Source organism: Anastrepha obliqua, chromosome 2 (assembly GCF_027943255.1).
Source record: "Anastrepha obliqua isolate idAnaObli1 chromosome 2, idAnaObli1_1.0, whole genome shotgun sequence".
NCBI lineage: Eukaryota > Metazoa > Arthropoda > Insecta > Diptera > Tephritidae > Anastrepha > Anastrepha obliqua.
In genome coordinates, this window is record NC_072893.1 from 121,584,504 (window position 1) to 121,609,047 (window position 24,544).

At 33.5% G+C, this 24,544-nt stretch overlaps 1 protein-coding gene across 6 annotated transcripts; it reads left to right on the forward strand.

Moving 5' to 3' along the window:
* The first annotated feature begins 1,979 nt into the window (after positions 1–1,979).
* Positions 1,980–24,123, forward strand: LOC129239457 (clathrin heavy chain). Of its 6 annotated transcripts, none has more exons than XM_054874953.1 (9): positions 1,980–2,125; positions 3,338–3,445; positions 3,619–3,973; positions 16,726–16,933; positions 17,005–17,340; positions 17,495–21,463; positions 22,585–22,751; positions 22,833–22,919; positions 23,404–24,123. In XM_054874953.1, the coding sequence occupies exons 3-9, from the start codon at positions 3,932–3,934 to the stop codon at positions 23,623–23,625; spliced, it is 5,031 nt and encodes a 1,676-aa protein (XP_054730928.1). In that variant the 5' UTR covers positions 1,980–2,125; positions 3,338–3,445; positions 3,619–3,931; the 3' UTR covers positions 23,626–24,123. The 6 variants fall into 6 exon arrangements, with proteins under 6 accessions (XP_054730928.1, XP_054730930.1, XP_054730931.1 ...); XM_054874955.1 differs by having other exon boundaries at positions 3,338–3,413; XM_054874956.1 differs by having other exon boundaries at positions 3,338–3,391.
* The last annotated feature ends 421 nt before the right edge of the window (positions 24,124–24,544 follow it).

Here is a 24,544-nt window from a genome sequence, read left to right on the forward strand (position 1 = left end):
TCTAAAACACAATTAATGAAACTGTGCAAGTCGCAGAATGATAGAGAAAGATACACAATTCGCCTTCGGGTAATGATGCGTTCACATAAGTAGATGATCTACTTTTTCTTGCTTAACTCCCAATCCGTAATTAAAAAGCCAGATTTCCCATACAAAATTGCTCTCCCAAAGTCTGAGATTATAAAATAATCTTAGATAATAACCATACTTTTTGAGATACAACCCTGTGTTATCGATAATTATGATTACGAATGTAAGGAGAAACATCAAAATAAAAACTAAATGAAGTGGACGCCGGCAATGAAAACAGGTTTGTGGACTTAATTCTAATAAAGCGATTGTTAGGTATTATTAACTATACATTCATATAAAAGAAAAAAACGTGTGCCCACAAACGTTTTGTCTTCTTATTACTTATTATTAAATGTAATATAGAATTTTCCATGCGTATTGCTGCCATAATTTTTTGCAACCTGTAAATATCGCTTAAGGATTTCCTCCTACTGTTTATTATTAGTAGCCAATTGCTCAATTAAATAAGCTATTTCTTCTCTTTACCTTTTCTTCATATCGTTAATAATACATAATTAAACAAACCAAAAACACCGAAATATTCCACCAAAATAATGTCTATGAAGAAAAACCGTTCACAACAGTATTGACAGCTGATTGTCAATTTAGCAGGTAATCTACCATATGTGAACGGGTAGATTAATTTTGTTGATTTATTGGTAATTAAAGTCTAGTTTGTGCGTAGTTGTAAATGTAGCCAACTTCACGGATTAAATGTTAAGTGGCCGCAGACTGCAAAACGCAGTAGAGGTATACTACCTAGCAGACCGTTATTCGGCTCTGAGTGAATTTGACAGATATGCCGACATCATTCGTTTTGTGTTTCACTAAGCTAAAGCTAAATTTTGCGACGAATGACGTCGGCATATCTGTCAATTTCACTAAGCTAAAGCTAAATTTTGTGAAACAAAATGAACGACGTAGAATCCAAAGTTACGCTCAACATTTTTTTCATCATACCTAACGAGCAAACCTGGTATGTATCATCCTTGATGATTCAGTTACTGAAGGTTACCTCACTTGTGGCATTAGAATTCTCACACTTCTGAAGGGTGAATAAAGTGGAAAAATTAAGCAACTTTTTGGTAAAAATGGTAGCAAAAAAGTGTTTTTCAATTATGCAAAAAACGTTTAACTTAAATTATTAATAAATTAATTAATAAATGGAGATTGCCAAGTAGGATAAAAAAATTGTCTATCTTAATCCCCGAAAAACAAAATGATAGAAAGTGTTGCTTGTAATAACGATCATCCCTCGGTAACCAATGGCAAACCTCCGAGTCAATTTCTGTTATGAAAAATCTCTTAATAAAATCCCATCTGGCCTTCGGAGGATGTCATTAATTACATATTACTAAATTAACTCTTGTTGGTAACTTATGCATTTCTAAAGCAACGTAGTAATTACTTGCGCTACCCATATTTGAAAGGCATCGGGCTCAAATTGTCAAAATTACCATCTTTCACACGCATTTTCAAAAAAAAAAAAATGCTTTAGGGTATTCGATGTAAGGGTTCCATATCGCTTTAGTCTTGGACATACCAAGCAAGTTCTTGCTATAAGCACACCCTTCTCAAAACGAAATGTTTTTTCCTACAAATTTTACGTTTTCTCCACTTTTACCACTCCACCACAGATCTTGATCTAAATATCAAAATTTACTGATATTTTGCGATTCAAATCACTATCCATCGCCCTACACGGTGAATAAATGATCCAGTAACGCGATCCTTATTGACCGTGTAGGGTTCGCCTTTACCTGCAAACTTGATTTCCTCAAAAATATCCAATCAGTAATTCCTCTTCATGGTGCGCATCTACAAATCGAACAGTACTTCCTATGAATTCACCATAGCAGTCAAAGTCGTCGCTGTTCGAGCGAATTGAATGCTAGTTGGGGAGTTTCAGTTGTCAGAAAGAATTTTTCTTGTCATTTTCGCTTTTCGGTGGTGGAGAAATCAATATGGTTAAACGCGTTTTAAGTGCAATTTAAGTGAATATTAAATGCAATCTTAACCAATTAAGAGACAAAGAACGTTACAACAGTAAATGGTAATTGTGTAGTTTATGAAATTCACAATAAAATACGTGTTTGTACACAGAGAAACATAACATCTTTTGTGCACATAAAGTGGGCGAAAAGGAAAAGTGGAAATTTTTTCAATGTTGGCTAGAGAAAGGGTAGACGACGCAAGGCAAGGGAACGTAGTAGAGAACGAGATACAGCAGATAACTCTACAGAGGAAAAAGTGACTATCATTCGTGGTAGTTAAATAGCTTGCCATCTCATTCTGACTACTGTATTGCGGTATTGGATATAATGTTGGAGTGCCTACGTTTGTTGCATTTATTGGTGCGGTGGGCGGTTGTTGACTGGCTATTATGGAGCATTACATATTTTTTTTCGCCGTATTTAAACATACATCTTTTTTTGTTTATGTGGCATACGTGGTAATTTTTACAAAGCATCCTCACCAGGGATTTAATGGAATTTTGCAGTCGGAAATGCATTGTATAAATAGTTTTGCGCGAGCACTGTTTTGCATATTTTGCATATTTCGATTGCATCTGTGAATATGTACAGAACTCACACTAATGAGCTGCTGCAGCTGCAAAAAAACGTTTTTTTTTTCTAATTGGATTTAACAAATTCCAGGAATATCCTAAAATCGGTATGAAGATTGGCTTTAAAAAACTAGGATTTTGGCCAAAAAATGCCGAGATTAGATCATTCTTACCACAGATTTAATTTCAAATTCACCACTTTTTAATTGCATTTCTTATTCGCCATATACGCTGTCAGTGGGGCGCTTTCTGAATTTGCTTGCTTTTGTGTTGCTGTCAAACGGCAAAAAACGACGACGACGTCGACGAGCAGCGAACGAGTTCGAGTGCAAAGTAGCAGTATTTAGTGCCGCTAAATTTTCATTATCTTTTAAAAGGCTAACTTATAACCGAATTTAACATTTTTGTAAAATAATACAGGGAATTAAATAATATTTATATAAATTTATATGGTAAGTTTGTGATGTAGAAAATGGAAAAATTGTTGGTTTCTGTAGCCTTCTTTTTAAAGGGCTCTGCTGACTTGCATACTTTTTAAGAGGCGGTGACGTCTCATAGCGAATCAGCGGAGTTTACACGATCTACCCACTTTCTGATCGGTCACGTACTTTATCTTTATAAATAAATTAAATTTGTTTCTAAATTACAAAATTTATTGCAGTGAAATTAACGGCAACATTTTTTCCTTTCAAATTTCAGTGTTTTTGTGGACAAAGCGTAGTGATCGAGTTGAAAGAATTGTTGTAAATGGATGTATGTTTTGTAAGACCGAAAGGTGAACCTGAGAATTTGAATCAATTCTAAGAAGTAACTTGAAAATCTTTGTTAAAAAGTATTATAAAATAACAGTGATTACATTGATTTGCTGCCAGCTTTATGGCATACAACTAATTGTGCCGCTGCGTATTTAGAAATCATTATTTTGCTCATTCAATCATTTTGTTTTTCTTGTTTTCTCATTTTCACTGCGACTTCAACAGAATAAGGTTCACTTAAAAGAATAAATAAATAAAGTGAAAAGTGCTAAGTAATAGCAGACAAAAGTAAAAAATTGAAAAGCGAACGAAAAAGCGACCGAACGAACGAAGCAAAAATTTGCATTGTTGTTCTGCTCGTGATTTACCTGAAGAATCAGTAAAATCTTAAAGAAATAATTAAAATAACGATAGCAACTAGTCACGCACTGTGAACCTAAAACAGCAATAAGAGAAGCAGTCAACCACATCTTTAGCTTGATTGCATCGCTGTTGCAGTGAAAATTCGTTAGTGTGTTAAAAGTGTTGCAGCAGCAAAATGACGCAAGTTTTGCCAATACGCTTCCAGGAGCATTTACAGGTGAGTGTACGAAGTGATTTGATGATTTTAAATATGCCCTATTTAATTTTCTGCTAAGCAACATACATATGTAAGTGCGTGTATTGTGTAAGTAGGATTAAGATATTAATCCAAAAATCAAAGGAATGGACGTATCCAAACATTTCCACGACAGTTGGTTGTACATTACCGGAACAAACGGGATTTACATACGACCAAGGATTGTTATCTCAAAAGCATTCCCCATACATGCATGGGGTATGAGTATGCTACTACAATAACAATAGCAACATCCAACAGCTGTATGTTAATGAAAGTATGTATGTGTTAGGGAAAGTTGAATGAAAGTGACAGTGTTACCATTTCCGGAACAGCTCAGATTAACTTCCGGTCAAGGACTATGAGGAAATGTTTGTGCTGTCACAACAAAAGGGATTCGAATAGCATTTCTTCAATATAATAAATGTTTTTTTGAAAATGTCTTTTGCCTTAACAATAACCATCGCTGCTCTACATTTTTCATACAGTTGTTGGTGGCTGCTGCACATTTACTTCTTTGTATTATTAAAAAATGGTATATCCATATATTTTATCTATTGCTGATGCTCGACTAGCAACACCCCCATTTATATTGTTCTTTATATCGCAAAAAAACTGAACTCAATTTCATTATCGTCCTCCAAGACTATTAAAAGCTTAATGTGTGCGTACATATGTATATACATATGTACATGTATACTTTCAGGCTGTTCTGATAAGAAATCCGTTTCCACAGTTTGCACTGCAACCTCACAAATGCTCACACAAGATCACATTTTATTTGTCATTTAATTATATTGTTTGCATGCACATACATATTTGCATCATATTTAAGTGTATGTATGTACCATAAAACATAAAACGAATTAGAAAAAAAATATCCTACTTTAGTTTTGGTGTCTGATAAAAAATGAAACTGAAATTGAAGCGCGTTGTAGTTTGAGCAGAGCAAAAAGAAAAACGTCTCGGAGTGCGGCGGTGACTGGTGCGGACGGCCACCGCCGGCTTAATGCCCACTGTGCATTCGCTCGCTTGCGACATTCTGGTGTGTGTGTTGTTGCGCATCACAGAGTCGCTACTACCATTCAATAAATTTTGCGCTGTCGAAAATACGTACATATGTATATGTGTGTGAATGTTTTTAGTGCTCGTTCTATGAACAATGTGAGTCATCGCATGCTGGCATTTGGTGGGGCTAAACAGCGAAGATAGCTTGTGAGCTTGAATATTCGATGTATTTAATAGATTCTGGTTATTCCACTTTTTACTTTATTTGCTGCTCGTTTCATTTATTGTATATTTGTTGTATTCATACAGATTTTACTGTTTTACATTCGTTGTTATTTTTATTTTCGAGACGTTTAGATTGCAATATTGATATCACTTTACATGTAACTTTTCAAATACAAATTTGTGCTTGATTTGGTGGGTGAAGAAACTGTGAACGTGGATGCTTTTTTTTTCTAAAATACTACATATATACATACATATGTACATACATACAGATTTGATGTTATAGTTTTATTTTATTTAAATAATTTTACCTTTTTCATTTAAAATTATTAAATTAAATTAATAATTAATAAATTATTCTATTTACATTTATTATTATTGTTTTATTCTACTTTTAATAATGGAACATAGTTTAATCATATTTTGTTAGCACTCTTACATTTTCTTTAAATTTGACTTATTTCCATGACTTAGTCCATTGCCCCTGTTGTTGTCATGCTCTCATACATATCTTTTTTTTTATGACATTTTACTATTATCTAATCGCTTATTTTATATTCTCCTTACTAGTCTTTCCAACGGCATCGACGCTAAGCGCTTGTCAAATGTGGCCGCGACATAATTTAGTTTACGCCGCCAACTACTCGTTTTCGGTTACATCAAAATTTCTTGAACATTCATGAGTTCAGCTACAGTGCTTTTTTTAGTCTTCGCTTTGACTTAAATTTTTGAACCGGTTCGTTACCTTTTGTTTACGCTACAGAGGGCTGGTTGGTGAATTTACTCATACGCCTTGTTGTAATATTTGTTGTCGTTTTAGCTTTGATGTATTCTCAGACTTGGCCAAGGTAGGTGCTCGCACAGCAACTGTGTCAAACCGAAGATTTTCGAAAAGTAATTGCAGGCTACGCTCTTTCATTGCTAAAAATTGTATAAATCAAATAAAATCACCCAACTTTTTATAGATATTCCACATTATTCTCCATTAGTATCACACGACAGCACCCCAGTTGCTTAACCGCACTTTCTTGACAAAAGAAAACTTTGCAGGGCAATGCTAGCAAGTTGAAAGTAACTTTCCAAATTGACTTGCTTTCTGATTACTCATGCCTGCCAAAACTTTAGTTGTAGTTATTGTTGTAACTGCTGTTTCGTATGATTTATTCAAATTTATTTTACTACTTATTAGCTTCCATTTGTTTCTTCTTTTTTCTTTCAACTACATTTTTCCAACAGAAAACGAAAAAAAAAATTATATAAAGTTACTTTTTGTAACTCTAAGTTGTTTTTGTTGTATTTTTTTCTAACATACATTCATAAATGTGCTTAGTTAGTCTTTGCCAGCTCATAAAAAATATTGGTCAGCTGCGGTTAGGGTTTCTTCATTCTTTTTCATTGTTTCATAATTAAATTATTAGGTGTATACGAGAAATGGACACACACAGTTTCACACTTACATCTATATGCAAATATGCATGTACCATAAGTACGTTTGTTGTCTGAGATATGTTGTGCTGCTTTATATTCGTAGGTTCATTAATCTCAATGAATTTTTTTTGTGAGGTACAATGGTCATGTTTTCGTGAGCATAACACAGACTACAGCTTTTTTGGCTTGTCTGTGACTAAGGGTAAGAAATGATTTTTTATGAGTTCCTTCTTTCCTTGATTTTTTTTTAATTCTATTAACTAATGCAAAGGCCTCCATAATAAAAATATCTGAAAAGGAAAGGTCTAAACTGGGCTCTTTCAAATTTAGTTACATAACTTTTAAAAACAATTTGTTAATTTTATGAATTTCATCACAAAGGTATTATTTATTTTAAAATTTGAGGGAAAAAAATTTAAATAATATTTTTGAAGCATTAATCATATTTATTAAAAATTTAAATACAATTATTCAAATTAAAATAAAGAACATGAAAGTGTTAAATAAAAAATAAAAAGCGAAAGACATAAACCTTAAAAAAAATGAAAAAATTAGAAACAAAAATAAGAAATATTGGAAAAAAAATTAGGAATAAAAAAAAATAAAAAAATAAGATTAAAAAAATATAAACAAAAAACTAAAAAAAAAGAATAAAAATACACAAAAAATATAAAAAAAGGAATTATTAGGTATAGTTTTGGGGTACGAAGTTGTCGGTTTTGAAGTACTAATTTACGTTTTGATACTTTTTTATTAGATTTAAAAAAAGTGCTTTACTCCATTTTTTTTTTTCGAATAAAAAAAAAAATTCGACATATTTTTATGAGATTTAAAATAAGTGCTTTACTCCATTTTTTTTTTCCAATATTAAAAAAAAAGATGTATCTAAAAGCATCAAAACGCAAATTAATCCTTCAAAAGCTACAACTTTGAACTCCACAAATATAATAATAATTTTTTTATTAAAAAAGTGAAAACAAAAATAAATATCTACTAAAGTGAAGTAAAACAGCAAAAATAATAATCAATTAAAAATTATGTATATGAAAATCTAAAGAAATTTACGGAAATACCAAACATCAAATAAATAATTAAGGTGAAATATATTTTTTTATATAAATTTAAATATATCAAATAAGGTGAAGTTAAATGAAAAAAATAATTAAAAATAAAATTCTTCTTCTTCATAATTATTATTATTAGAAGGCCATTACGCACTGCGACCAGAGTTGATCTATTGTGCAAGACCTATTTTTGTAACCCTAGAGTTTAAGGCTTTTTATAAATTTTAGCACTATTGTGGGTTTGTTGTTCCAAAGATTACATGGAGATACTACGATACCACCAAGGTGGTGAAGTCTTTGTCTGCCCAGCGCAGGACATTCACAAAGCACATGTTCTGAGCTTTCTATATCCATTTCGCAAAAGCGGCAGACATTGGTCTCTGATAGACCAATGTTATTTAAATGATACCTCAGGCTGCAGTGACCTGTGAGGTATCCTGTTAAAAGACGCAGATCTACTCTGTTTAGTGAGAGTAGCTTGTCTGATATTCCTTTGTTGGGACTAAGAAATTGTTTGGCTTGACGCTGACCGGCACAATTTAGCCAGTGCGCAGCAAATTTCCTTTCTTCCCATTTCCTGAGGAATTCATTAATGTGGCTTTTCGTGAGTCCACAGAAAGGCTCAGGACCAGTAAGTTGCATATTTGCTCCTTGTTCCTTCTTTATTATCAAATATAAAATTATTCCTCTTCATAGGCTTCATTATCAAAAATAAAATTCTTCTTCTTCTTCATAAACTTTTTTTAGAATTGTTTTACAACATTAAATTACATATACATTGTTTACATATCATATATTTTTTCTATCCGGATCGTGGACCGGAAGTCCAGCACTCATGCCATCGTCTTGTGGATCTAGTGGCGAAAAATATAATTAATAATTTTAATTAATAAAATTTAAATAATAAAGGGTTTTCCAATAACAGGTGCTATGAATGAATGGATTGCGCTATCGAGAGATGATTCACGATTTTTATGGCCGTTAATTGCCTGGTATTGATCTGGACAACGTGTATTTTCAACAAGACGGCGCTACGTACCACACAAGCAACGAAACCATTGATCTTTTACGGGAAAAGTTTCCAGATGGTGTTATCTCTCGAAGAGGTGATCACATTTGGTCACCGAGATCTTGTGATTTAACACCTTGTGACTTTTTTCAAAGATGGAATTCGTGAGGCTATCGAGGACATGGGGCAGCCACTTTGCAATTCGGTCATGGAGAATTTCATGAAAAGCATGTTTTCCTGTAAGCGTGGTCGTGGTGGCCTGATGTTATTTTCCACTATTAACGGCATACCTTCCTCTTTATAATGAAATAAACATCCGATCATTTACCTATATTAAAAAATAGCAGTTTTCTTTGAATATCAAAATAACACCTTTTATTGGAAAACCCTTTATACCTTCTACTCAAATATGAACGAGACGGTATCAATAAAACGGTCCGCGGATGACATATGGCAAAAATAGATTTTTTGTGTTTTGGTAGGACTGTTATAAGCTTACATGGCATATTTCAGCGTGATATGTCACATAGTTTGTTTTCTGTGCTACTGTAAACAAGTCAAGCTCGAGTGTGTTCTTCGAATTCTCTTTTATGACTTCAATTGTCTCAAAATGTTTTCCACGGAGCGGCAACTTGAGCTTGGGAAACAGGAAAAAGTCACATGGAGCCATATCAGGCGAATACGGTGCTTGCGGAACGATATTAACATTATTTTTGTTCAAATAATCGCGAACAAGACGTGATGTGTGAGCTGGTGCATTATCGTGATGCAAGAACCATGACTTGTTGTCCCACAATTCCTTTCTTTTAAGACGAATGTTCTCGCGCAAACGCTTTAAAACGTCTGAATAATATTCAGCGTTAACCGATTTTGCGATTTGTGCGATTTTCAAGCGCAATTTCCTTTACTTTTCCGATGTTTTCGTCGTTTACTGATGTTGCTGGACGACGTTCATGAGGCAAGTTTTCAACCGATGTACGGCCCTCTTTGAACGATTTGTATCACTGGAAAACACGTGCACGCGATAAAGCAGAGTCCCCATAGGTTGTCTACAACATTTTTAAGGCGTCTGAAGCCGAAATTTTGTTGGAATAACAAAATTTCAAACAAATTCTTTGAATTTCCATCGTTAAATTCGAAGAACACACTCGAGCTTGACTTGTTTACAGTAGCACAGAAAACAAACTATGTGACATATCACGCTGAAATTTGCCATGTAAGCTTATAACAGTCCTACCAAAAAATAAAAAATTTATTTTTGCCATATGTCATCCGCGGACCGTTTTATTGATACCGTCTCGTTCATATTTGAGCAGAAGCTATAATGAAAATTTATCAATATTCGATAACAAAATATATTTTTTAGTATCAAAATGAATGAAAAGTCTCACTTTTTGGCATTTCTTAAAAGAAAGCTTCCTTTATTATATCGTTTTCTCAAATTATAGTTGTAAAACACATGCACAAAATTCTGGCAAGGTTTTACTTTTTGTGTAAAGAAACTAAATTTTTAATAAAAATTAAGAAAAATATATCCGAAAAACATAAAAGACTGGCTTTTTATCCTTTAATATTGGATTACACAATATTTATACGAATCCATAGCTTTCCTTGAAATAAAAATTACCACATTTTCACATAATTTTTTTAATTGAAAAATTTAATGCTTTACAGAACCAAAAAGTGCGGAAGCTCTTCAAATTAAAATTACAAATAATTTTTAAATTCTATACTTCTTAACTTCTTAAATACTATACTACTTACACGTAATACTTCTTTTTCTAAACCTAAAAAAAACAGAAATTTTTAATAGGGTGTATTGTATGGTAATGGCCAGTTTTTCAGTGAAATTCAAAAATTGTGTATTACATTGCATATCGCGCTCTCAGTACTAGTTTTCGCAGTTATAGTGTACCTAAAGTTCCATATTAAAATGATCCGAGCTGTTATCGCCAATTAATCAACAAGTTCATATCGACTGTTTTGTTTTTGGTTGACCCATTGTGCCCAACGGGCAACACCTACTTAATGGGACTATATGTTATACGTACATGTGTATGTACGAATATATACATACATATATGTATGTAAGTGTGGTTATATGATATATAATTGCATTACATATGTACTGTGTGTCTTCTCGCTATTGAATTAGTATTACTCGTACACTGATTTCCCGTTATGTATACATATCAAACATGCATAAACCATATGCACTTTGTTTTTTTTTTTTATTATACTCATTTTGTTTTCCTTTACTGCAGTTGTAGTACATTCGTTTGCTCTACTTCCTGCACAATAACAATAAAGGAGATTTCGCTGCTCCATCATTACCGTTACTATCATTCATTTGTAGTTTGGTTCTCTCACTGCATATTAGTTCCTTGCTTTGCTTTTCTAAACGCGTTAAATTTATTATGAACTGAAAGGTGTGTTAAATATGTTTTTCCGTATTTTATTTCACGATTTTTCGAGTATTAGACTTTCTCTATTTAAAGAGAAAAGTATACAATTTTTAGTTATTGGTTGGGGACAGCATTTTCCTTCGAGGGAGTAGCAGCCCACAACTAAATAACTGTACTACAAATACCAACGCAATATCTCTAAAGAAAAAAAAAATGAGATGTAAACTTGCAACGACTTTTTTCATTTGCGGTTTTACTATTTAAGGAGGCAAAACTAAAAAGACTCCAGCTAATTTTTTGATACTCATTCAAATATTAACAGAGTAACGAGCAGAGGGAAATTACATTGAGACTGGGTGTTTGTTTTCTTAAATTTACCAGAAATTTCCTCGCAGAATAAAACTTAAGGGTTCTGTAGTCAAAATTCTCATGACGATATCTATATAAATAATAATATTATATTAAGATGAGTTTGAGCTTAGCTGGGCAGAAAAAAATTGACTCTTTCTCTGAAGTATTTTTTATTTCTTAAATATCTTGAAATTTAATGATCGCTACTGTTTTGGATTCAAATTTAATTTAGTTAAAATTTTATTTTAAACTTTAATGGTAGAATCGAATTTACGTGTACCATATATTTAAATGCAATTTCAAGTTTCGTTTGTTTTGAAATACATATCTAGCCTAATGCCAGCTTTATAAAAATATTACGGAAAAAAGTTAATCAAAAGAAAAAATCGAAAAATGAAAAATAATTCAAAAATGAAAAGAAAAAACGAAATTGTGAAAGGAAGAAAAAATCATAAAATGACAAAACAAAAAAAAGCATTAATGAAAAAAAAACAACAAAAAAAAAAGTGCAAATAATAATATGCTTGCAAAAAGAAATTGAAAAAAAATCTTAAGTGGGGAAAATTTTTAAAATTACTGGGCTAGTTAATTATTACCTACTATTGTCTGATTTTCTCAGCCTTTAATTGCAAATGTTTTATGTATTTTCTCTTCGGGGTCATTAAAATATTTCATTCAATGTTTTACAAGTATTTTTGCTTAGCATTCAACTATAAAAATTGCTGATTCTCATATACAGAAATACATACATACATACATATACACACATTTCTGTGCAAAAACACTCGTATACGAAAGAAACTTCTACCATTTTTCTCTTTCAACCACCATATTTCCCTTTCGTACCACACTTTATGGTCTATTACTTCATCACCATTTTCCGGAAAAAATCTTGTCGAAAGTAGCAAAACAAACGCACACTCGCCTTGGTTAATTTGGGTCATCGCAATTTTTAGTGTAGAGTTAAATGAGTTCACAGCCATAAATGCAGGCGTTCAAAAGCAAAGTTGCTTTTTAGCGTTCGAACAAAGGTTAATAGTGGGCTATTAGAATGAAAAAGTAGAAAATTGATATTCATTTGAATAGTAAGTGGAAAATAGAGCCAATAATCGCAATTTTTTTACTAACACAATTTTGTTAACAATTTACCGAGTCACTTGGATACGCCTGAAAATATGCTTACATTGTAGATGGTCTTATTGTTTTTGTAGTAGCTTTACAAGTCATTTCCTAGGGAGAGAATTAGTTCACTGAAACAATTGTTTGTTTAAAATTCGAGTCATTCTGGTATGTAGAACTCAATGTTTTGAGAATGAACACTTACAACCGAATTAGCCAGTTAAAACTGTTTTCAAATTTCGTAATATAAATTGACCAAGTTTTCGCTTGGAAATCGTTTTAGGCTTTAAAGTGTGTAGAAGTTATAGTCGCATGATTATGGAAAAATATAGTAAACACTCGTTGAACGATATCGTATGAAGGTTCTACCTGTCTTTTTATTTTATGTAATATATATGTATTGATAATAACTAACTTAATTTTAATGCATTTTGCAATATTTAAATCAGTTTGTATTAATTAATTTTTTTTTTATGTTTTATCTTCACTTAGTTTTTGATTAATTTATTTTACGTAATTTTACTTTGATTGATAAAATTTAAATTTTAATATTTACATTAAGCTTTTATTTTAAATCTAATTAAATTTTTTATCACATTTCTTTTTTTTAATATTTTTTATTTTGAATTTTATTTTTCATTTAATTTCATAGTTTAATTTAATTTATTTTATTTTATTTCGTTTACAAAAATTTTTATTTTATTTTGCTTTTACTGAAAAAAATGTTTACTTTAGTTTTGTTTAATTAATTTTAGTTGCGTTTGCAATTTTTGTTGTTAAAGTAGTGTTGCTTTGTTTTTTTAATATAATATATTTCTTTAATTTTTTTATTGTGAATTTTTTATTTTGTATTTCATTTTTCATTTTATTAGTTTAATTTAATTTATTTTATTTTATTTACGAAATGTTTACTTTATTTTGCTTTTACTTAATTAAAAAAAGTTTACCTTAGCTTTGTTTAATTATTTTTAATTGAACTTTTGTTAAAGTAGCGTTGCTTTGTTTTGCTTTAAATTTATGTAGTTTAGTCAACTTTTTAACCTTATTTCATAAAAAAAAAATATTTGAGTTTTGTCCATGTTTAATATTTATTTTAATGCTTTAATAATTTTAATGTTTTATTTTTACGTTTTACTTATTTTGTTAGTTAATTTTTTAAATTAAATTTTGCATAATAAACATAATTTTATTTAAAAAAAGCTTTATTTAATATTTTCCTTTCATTTCATTTTTATTTAATTTTCGTTTGATATATTTTCTTAATTTCATAATTATTTTTAACTCGTTTTTATTTAATATTTCTTTATTTTATTTTAAATTTTATTTATAATAATTATAATATAATAATATATATATACATATGCATATAATTGGCGCGTACACCCTTTTTGGGTGTTTGGCCGAGCTCCTCCTCCTATTTGAATGGTTCAACAATTTTTTTTTTATAGTTTTATTTTATATTTTCTTTTATAATGTTATGTTATATGTTTTAAAAATTTGTTTTTATAATTTTATTTTTTCGTTTTTAAATTGCTTCCTTAATTTTCTCTTTAATGAATTTTATATTATTTTGTTTTACTTTGTTAATTTTTCCTGTTTCGTTTTGTTTTATTGTTTATATTTTTCTATCTTTTATTTTTTGCATATCATTTTATTCCATTTTATTTTATTAAATATTTTTACTTTAAATTGCTTCATTAATTTTATATAATGAATTTTATACTATTTTGTTTAGTTTTTGCTGTTTCATTTTATTTTATTTTATTTCTTTACATTTTTCTATCTCTAATTTTTTTCATATAATTTTATTCCATTTTATTTCATTAAATTTTATATTATTTAATTTAATTTATTTTATTGCATTCCATTATTTTCCTTTCAATCCGTTCGTTCCTCATCTTCTTTCCTATTAATGTCAAATCTTATTTCAATATAAATTCTCATTAACTCATTTAATCTTTGTGATCACATCATACAATACATACATACGAGTGTGCACATAAAAACAAAGAAAATCACATGAAAACATTTTGTGCATCGAGAGAGAGCAGACAGCAGACCAAAGAGTAACTGCGCCTTATCGCAAGACTAACGGAAATCAGCACGAAGAAAAACATGCATTTAATCTCCTCGTCCGACGTTTGCCTTCTGCCATTGACATCGGAATTCCTTTGCGAAAATGGAATAATGCATATTTTAAGTCCAGCAGTAGCCAATTTTTTAGATTGACAGTTTATTGCACCAGAAAAAAAAATTTAATATACAGATCTTGAATTTCCTGTGTGTGAGAAGATGAGAAAAAGAGAGTGAGAGTGGTCTTATGACTTTGGCGCAGCTAAGCCAAAAATGGATTTAAAATTTTTTTCTTTCACATATTTAGGTACTGCATGTATGTATGTATGTATGTATGTATGTATGTATGTATGTATGTATGTATGTGTGTATGTCTAATGTTTTTCATTTATTTGGCTTTTGTTTCACTATTCTTCTGAAAAACTTGTTCTTTGTGTCGGCATTTATCAACAGTTTTTGGCGCCGCATTTCAGGCATATATGCCGCCTGTGGGTGCGGTCGAGGCACGCGGGCCTATTGACGGAGATAAACAAACGTTGACCTTCAACTTGAAAATATTTGCTTTTATTTATAAAAAAATAAGAAGAAGAAAATTGCTAAATTAGCCACTACATTGCTGCACCGTTACTTGTTTTTATATGATCGATTTATTTTATTTTTCATATTAGTTATCTTTAAAATAAAAAAAAATTAAAAAGATAAAGTAGAAAATATCCGTAAAGGGAACTTTTTCAGTGGCAAAATAAAAAACAAAGTTGAAATATTCCCAAAAATTTAACTTCGATTTTGGTTACCAGTCGATTACAAAATATAATTCTTTAAATTTCTAAAAAATAATAATATCAATAATAATTTTAGTAAGAAATAAAATCAATTAAATCAAATTTCAAGCAAATCAGAGGAATACTGAGGGATTTATAGAAATTTGCTTGAAAGAATTTAGCCAGGGCAACCTAGTACTAGTGCGGCTTTGGGCTAAGTTGACCGAATTTTTTTTAAACCAATATTTGTCTTTTTGCATATTTAAAAAGCTGAACGCTTCCGTAATTTTGTGCCAAAATTTCGAGCAAACTAAACAGGGATTTATGGAAACTTGCTTGAAAGAATTTAGCCAGGGCAACTGGTACTAGTGCGGCTTTGGACTCAGTTAACCAATTTTTTTTTAATAACCGATTTTTGTGTTTTTGCATATTTTAAAAAAGTTTAATTTAAATTTGGTTAAAATTATTTTTTTTCCCCATTAAATTGTTTTTTTCTTTAAAATATGAGATGTCTATAAAATGTGATTTTTTGCATTTTTAAAAACCAACTATTTCAATTTAAATATTTAGGGATATATACATAGAACATATCAATAAAAAATATAATAATAATAAATCTTTTATATAAGGAAATAATATAAAATTAAAAGAGCAAACAAAAATTTAACTTTGTTTAATTTATTTATTTATTTATTATTAAAGTCAAAACATACAACCATAGGTTATTTTTACAATGATTGACCTTAAGAATAGTTTACATAAAAGGATTAACAGTAAAATCAAAACTAAAATTAGAATTAAAATTACAGATAGTAGTAAAGAAGTATAAGTTGGAGAAAGTATTAGAAGGAAAGTAAGGTAAAAAATAGTAGTAGCAGGAGTAGGGATTAATGGGAAGAGATTTAAAGTACATTCACCAATTTTCGGCAAGATAGCGAAGCAATTTATTTTTGAAACACGAGCTTTCTTTTATACGTTTAATTTTGTAAGGTAAGGTATTAATAGGTTGTAAAATATTTTTTTTTAGTAAATTTTGGATATTTAAACATGGAATTAGTAACTAAAAAATTGCGAAATTAAAGAAAAATATTGTACTAAGGTTTATAAATTTTAACATGAAATTTGGGATTTGATTTTCACGTTCAGCTGAAAGCCTTTGTTGCTAGCGCTGCGTTATCTTTTTGTTTATTTAACAATTCTATAATTATTTTAACTTAAAAAAAATTCACGTTTATATCGTCCTTTTGGCCTAAAAAAATATATTTATATTTTCTCTTCCAATATTTTCCAGCTCACAAATGTCGGCATCAATCTCAATTCGATTTCGTTCAGCACTCTCACCATGGAGTCTGACAAATTCATTTGTGTGCGTGAAAAGGTCAACGATACCGCACAAGTGGTCATTATCGACATGAACGATGTCAGCAATCCGACCCGGCGTCCCATCTCTGCCGACTCGGCAATCATGAATCCAGCCAGCAAAGTCATTGCGCTCAAAGGTAAGAGAAAGAGAAAAAACCAAAAATTTTTTCAAAATTCTTACATTTTGCTTAAAATATTTTCCATGCAGCTCAGAAAACCTTGCAAATTTTCAATATTGAAATGAAATCGAAAATGAAGGCGCACACAATGACCGAGGATGTTGTATTTTGGAAGTGGATTTCTTTGAATACGTTGGCGCTGGTCACCGAAACCTCCGTCTATCACTGGTCCATGGAGGGCGATTCGACGCCGCAGAAAATGTTTGATCGTCATTCGTCGTTGAATGGTTGTCAAATTATCAATTACCGTTGTAATCCATCTCAACAGTGGTTGTTGTTGGTGGGCATTTCGGCATTACCGAATCGTGTTGCAGGCGCTATGCAGCTGTATTCGGTGGAGCGCAAGGTGTCGCAAGCTATTGAAGGTGCGTAATTTGTCAAAACGCGAAGTATCAATGAATTTTTTTTAAATGTATAGAAACACCGTTTTTCCTATTGAAATCCATGTTTTTTTCTTTTCATGTGTTTGTAATTTTTCTTATACACTCAAATTGATCTACATTTATTTCCGTCACACAGGTCACGCTGCCTCATTCGCCAGCTTTAAGATGGAGGGCAACAAAGAACCCTCAACGCTATTCTGCTTCGCTGTGCGCACCGCTAGCGGTGGAAAGTTGCACATTATTGAAGTAGGAGCTCCACCAGCGGGCAATCAGCCTTTCCCGAAGAAGTCGGTGGATGTGTTTTTCCCACCAGAGGCACAAAGCGATTTTCCCGTCGCCATGCAAGTTTCCGCCAAATATGATACCATTTATTTGATCACCAAATATGGTTATATCCATCTGTATGACATGGAAACGGCTACGTGCATCTACATGAATCGTATCTCAGCGGATACGATTTTTGTGACGGCTCCGCACGAGGCCAGTGGCGGCATAATCGGCGTAAATCGCAAGGGTCAAGTGCTTTCGGTGACCGTTGATGAGGAACAAATCATACCTTACATTAATACCGTATTGCAGAACCCGGATTTGGCATTGCGCATGGCCGTCCGTAATAACCTCTCTGGCGCTGAAGATCTGTTTGTGCGCAAATTCAATAAGCTTTTCACAGCTGGCCAATATGCGGAAGCAGCCAAGGTTGCTGCACTGGCACCAAAGGGTATATTGCGTACACCACAAACCATACAACGTTTCCAGCAGGTGCAGTCGCCCGCTGGCTCAACGACGCCACCATTATTGCAATACTTTGGCATACTGCTGGATCAAGGCAAGCTCAACAAATATGAATCGTTGGAGTTGTGCCGACCGGTGCTGGTGCAGGGTAAGAAGCAACTGTGCGAGAAGTGGCTGAAAGAGGAGAAGCTCGAATGCAGCGAGGAACTGGGTGATTTGGTGAAGACATCTGATTTAACGTTGGCGCTTTCGATTTACCTGCGTGCTAATGTGCCCAATAAGGTAATACAATGTTTCGCTGAGACGGGTCAATTCCAAAAGATCGTGCTGTATGCTAAAAAGGTCAACTACACGCCCGATTATATTTTCCTCTTGCGTTCAGTAATGCGCACCAACCCAGAGCAGGGTGCTGGTTTCGCTTCAATGTTGGTGGCCGAAGAGGAGGAGCCACTCGCGGACATAAACCAAATTGTGGATATCTTTATGGAGCATTCAATGGTGCAACAGTGTACTGCCTTCCTCCTGGATGCACTCAAGCACAATCGCCCCAACGAAGGTGCTTTGCAGACGCGTTTACTTGAAATGAATTTGATTTCAGCGCCGCAGGTGGCTGATGCCATACTTGGCAACGCCATGTTCACGCACTACGATCGTGCGCACATCGCCCAGCTGTGCGAGAAGGCGGGTCTACTGCAGCGTGCACTGGAACACTACACCGACTTGTACGACATCAAACGCGCAGTTGTGCATACGCATTTGTTGAATGCCGATTGGTTGGTCAGCTACTTTGGCACGCTGTCCGTCGAGGATTCGCTGGAATGCTTGAAAGCTATGCTGACGGCGAATATTCGCCAAAATTTGCAGATCTGCGTGCAAATCGCCACAAAATATCACGAACAATTGACCACCAAAGCGCTGATCGATCTCTTTGAGAGTTTCAAATCTTACGAGGGTCTCTTCTACTTCCTCGGCTCGATCGTTAACTATTCACAGGATCCGGAAGTGCATTTCAAGTATATACAGGCCGCTTGCAAAACGAATCAAATCAAAGAAGTGGAGCGCATCTGTCGCGAATCTAACTGCTACAATGCCGAGCGCGTTAAGAACTTCCTGAAGGAGGCCAAACTCACGGATCAATTGCCGCTGATCATTGTTTGCGATCGTTTTGATTTCGTGCACGATTTGGTGCTCTACTTGTACCGCAACAATCTGCAGAAATATATTGAGATTTATGTGCAAAAGGTGAATCCGTCACGTTTGCCCGTCGTCGTAGGTGGCCTCTTGGATGTCGATTGCTCCGAGGATATTATCAAAAATTTGATACTTGTCGTAAAGGGCCAGTTCTCGACCGATGAGCTAGTGGCCGAGGTGGAAAAACGCAATCGTTTGAAATTGCTGTTGCCATGGTTGGAGTCGCGCGTGCATGACGGTTGTGTCGAGCCTGCTACCCACAATGCCTTGGCCAAGATCTATATCGATTCGAATAACAATCCCGAACGTTTCCTTAAGGAGAACCAATACTACGATAGTCGTGTTGTCGGTCGCTATTGTGAGAAGCGCGATCCCCATTTGGCTTGTGTTGCCTACGAACGTGGTCAATGCGATCGCGAGTTGATCGCTGTTTGCAATGAGAATTCACTGTTCAAGAGTGAGGCGCGTTATTTGGTGCGTCGTCGCGATCCCGCACTCTGGGTGGAGGTATTATCCGAGTCAAATCCCTATAAGCGCCAACTGATCGACCAAGTCGTACAGACAGCGCTCTCCGAAACTCAGGATCCAGATGATATCTCGGTGACGGTGAAGGCCTTCATGACTGCCGATCTGCCCAATGAATTGATTGAATTGCTCGAGAAAATCATTCTCGATTCGTCTGTGTTCTCCGATCATCGCAACTTGCAGAACCTGTTGATCTTGACCGCAATCAAGGCGGATCGCACACGCGTTATGGACTACATCAATCGCCTGGATAACTACGATGCACCCGATATAGCGAACATAGCTATTTCGAATCAACTGTACGAGGAAGCATTCGCCATCTTTAAGAAGTTTGACGTGAACACCTCCGCTATACAAGTGCTCATTGAGCAGGTGAATAATTTGGAGCGCGCCAACGAGTTTGCTGAACGGTGCAATGAGCCAGCCGTTTGGTCACAACTAGCAAAAGCTCAGTTGCAACAGGGACTTGTCAAGGAGGCCATTGACTCGTACATCAAAGCGGACGATCCGAGCGCGTACATGGATGTGGTCGGTGTCGCCTCGAAGGCTGACTCATGGGACGACCTGGTGCGTTATTTACAGATGGCACGCAAAAAGGCGCGCGAGTCGTATATCGAAAGCGAACTGATCTATGCCTACGCACGCACCGGCCGTCTTGCCGATCTCGAAGAATTTATCTCCGGACCGAATCATGCGGACATACAGAAGATTGGCGATCGCTGCTTCAACGATGGCATGTACGATGCAGCTAAATTGTTATATAATAACGTGAGCAACTTTGCGCGGCTAGCCATCACATTGGTGTACTTGAAGGAGTTCCAGGGCGCCGTAGACTCGGCACGCAAAGCCAATTCGACACGTACTTGGAAGGAGGTTTGCTTCGCTTGCGTCGATGCCGAAGAATTCCGTCTAGCGCAAATGTGTGGCCTGCACATCGTCGTGCACGCCGACGAATTAGAAGATCTAATTAATTATTATCAAGATCGTGGTTACTTTGAAGAGCTCATTGCGCTGTTGGAGTCCGCTTTGGGATTGGAACGCGCACACATGGGCATGTTCACCGAACTGGCTATACTCTACTCAAAATTCAAGCCGTCTAAGATGCGTGAGCATCTAGAGCTTTTCTGGTCGCGCGTCAACATACCAAAAGTGTTGCGCGCTGCCGAATCGGCTCACCTTTGGTCCGAACTGGTATTCCTCTACGACAAGTATGAAGAGTACGATAATGCAGTGCTTGCCATGATGGCACATCCGACGGAGGCTTGGCGTGAGGGTCACTTTAAGGACATCATCACCAAAGTGGCCAATATCGAACTCTACTACAAAGCTATACAATTCTATTTGGATTATAAACCGTTATTGTTGAACGATATGTTATTAGTATTGGCACCACGTATGGATCATACACGTGCTGTGAGCTTTTTCTCGAAGACCGGTCACTTGCAATTGGTGAAACCATATTTACGTTCGGTGCAATCGCTCAATAATAAAGCGATCAACGAGGCGCTGAACGGGCTGCTCATTGAAGAGGAAGATTATCAGGGTCTGCGTAATTCCATCGATGGATTCGATAACTTCGACACAATCGCACTGGCACAAAAGTTGGAAAAGCACGAGTTAACCGAATTCCGACGCATTGCTGCCTATTTGTACAAAGGTGAGTGAGTGGGTCTTGAGAGGCAGAGTGCAAGTGTCTGTCTTTCATTAATAAATATAAAAAATAGAGGAACTCTTTTCGTAGAAGTCATCAGAAGCTTTGAAGTTTTGCTTAAAATTATGCTATTATTTAATATAATGCCGAGTTCACACTGATTTCATTGAATGTAGATAAAAAAATTTAGAAATCAGGAAGAGTCGTTTCATAAAACTTTATCAAATACTTAAAGGACATCATTCAAAGTGATGAACTAATTTTAGAAAACTTTCAAAATCCTTACTTTTTAGGTGCAAATTTTTATTTGGTTACTATTATATTATTATTTGCTAATAATACCGATCTTTTAGAAAAATCTTTTTTGTTTTTAATGTAAAAATTTTTTTTTTTGTTGTTTTTTTATTTTTTTATTTGTTTTTTAAATTTGCAAAAAAATTATTTAAAAAAAATTAAATTTTTTTTTTTGTTTTTTATTTTTAAATTAATTTTTTTTTAAATATACAATTTTTGTTTAAATGCTTAGAAGACCTATTTTTCTAAAACTTTCAAAATTTTTATTTTTTAAGTGCCAAGCTTTTATTTGATTACTATTATATTATTATTTGCTATTTTATTTAAAAAAAATTTAAATTGAAATTTGCTAAAAATACCGATTTTAATTGAAATTTTTATTTTTTAAATTTTTTTTAATTTAAAATTTTTATTTTTTTTTATTATTTTTTTTTTAATAATTTTTTGAAATTTATTTTTTAATTTTTTTGTTTTTGAATTTTACAATTTTAGTTTAAATGCTTACTTACTGTTACACTATTAATTACTAATGTTAAGTCCACACTCTTGTCATTAAAAGATGTTCTATCCGGACAGCAGCAGCATTCCCACAAAATGAATGGCTTTCACGCTGTTACAACAACCACAATATTTTCGCAACTTTTTGTAATTTTATTGCACTAAAACTTTTCTAATTTTTATTTTCTAAATGCAATTTTTTTTTAATAATTTTTTTTTTTTTGTAATTTTTCTTTTCCTTTTTTTTATTTATGAAAAATGTGTTGAAGTATTTTTGTATTTTTATTTATGTACTTAAACATTTATTCTCCTGTTTTTCTTTCAAATTCTCGCAGGCAACAACCGCTGGAAGCAGAGCGTCGAATTGTGCAAAAAGGACAAACTCTACAAGGACGCAATGGAGTATGCGGCCGAATCGGGCAAACAGGAAATTGCCGAAGAGCTTTTGGGCTGGTTCCTTGAACGCAACGCTCACGACTGCTTTGCTGCCTGCCTATTCCAAGTGAGTAGAGGAAGAAGAGACGGATGGAGAGAGAGTTAAAATATTTTTTGATCTCAAACTTTGTTGTTAATTTTTCTGTAGTGTTACGATTTGCTGCGGCCTGATGTTATACTGGAGTTGGCATGGAAACACAACATTATGGACTTTGCCATGCCGTATTTGATACAAGTGAGTGATTTATTTATTTACTTTATCATTCAATTATTAAATTTGGTCATAACTTCGAGAGTTTTTGCATTTAATTTTTAACCACGAAAAGGATTTAAATTATCATTTCATGAAAAAAGTTACTGAAACAAGCGGACACATAAGCGGACATATCACAAATCTTTAAGCATTTTTTTCTCTTGAGCGAACAACCCTTCCATAACAGAGGGTTTACTTTTCTCACTTTTTTCTCCTAAACGTACACCTCCCATAAGTATTCACATTTCAGTACACAAACATCTTTAAGCATTTTTTTTTTAATTTTTTTTTCTCTCTTGAACGGACAACCCTCCCGTAACATATTATTTACTTTTTTTACACTTTTCTCATAAACGAACACCTCTCATAATCGGACAAATTTTCCAGTCCCTTAGGTGTAGGTGTCCGCTTAAGCGAGAGTAAACTGTACTACATATTTTCTAAATTACCTTCTTTACTCTTTCAGGTAATACGCGAATACACCTCAAAAGTGGATAAACTGGAGCAAACCGAAGCGCAACGCGAAAAGGAGGACGAAACAGTCGAACATAAGAACATCATCACAATGGAGCCACAATTGATGATAACCGCGGGTCCGGCCATGGGCATACCACCACAATATGCGCAGAACTATGCGGCGGCGCCTGGCTATGCGCCAAACATGGCATATCCTGGCTATGGAATGTAGGCAACAACTACAATCACACACACCACCACACAACATTATTAAGAGCGAAATTTAAGAACTACAAAAACAACATATGTAACATGAAAATTGCGAACACTACCGATTGCGTTGGAAAACACACACACGCACAGACAGACTCAAGAAAAATGCAACGTATATATAAAAAAATATTTAAATTTCGTGCATAAGAGAATATAAAGCAGAAAAAAAGAAAAATTATAAAATTTAAATTAAAAAACCACAAACGCGAAATCAAAATGTCCCATGTAAAAGTAACTGTAGTTACAGCAGCATTAAAATTGGAACGCAAAAACGAAACACTACATTACATAAATGCATATGTCAGGCGTGTGTGTTGCGCATACACATATATTTTTGGCATATAATAAACTACTATATACAACTATACATAAATGTATTACAAGTATAGTATATATAATAATTATTACACATATACATTACCATTATTACAATTACCAATTAAAATTATAATTACAAGTTGTTGTTTGTTTGATTATTTCGTGCTTTGTTGTCTCTACTTTGCTTGCATATAATTGAAAATTTGTTTCCCTTGTGTTTCTGTATTTATTCTTGACGTATTTGAACTTTTTTCTTATTATTCCATTTGCCCCACTCAATTGTTTGGCTTGTATTTACGTTTCGAAAACAAAAAGTAATAATCCATAAGAAAAACCAACTGCAAAGCACGTCTGGTGTTGAACAAATGATGAAGAGAATCAACAAGAACACCAACAAAATAACGTAATTGAAAGGAAAAATTTATGCTAATTTTTTTTGTCTTTATTATAAGTGAAAATAAAAAATCTTTTTAGTTAATAAATATCTATTGAAAAAAAAACAACAGGAAATTTATTTATTTAAACATTGGAAAAATTGCACAGAATTTACTACTAGCAAA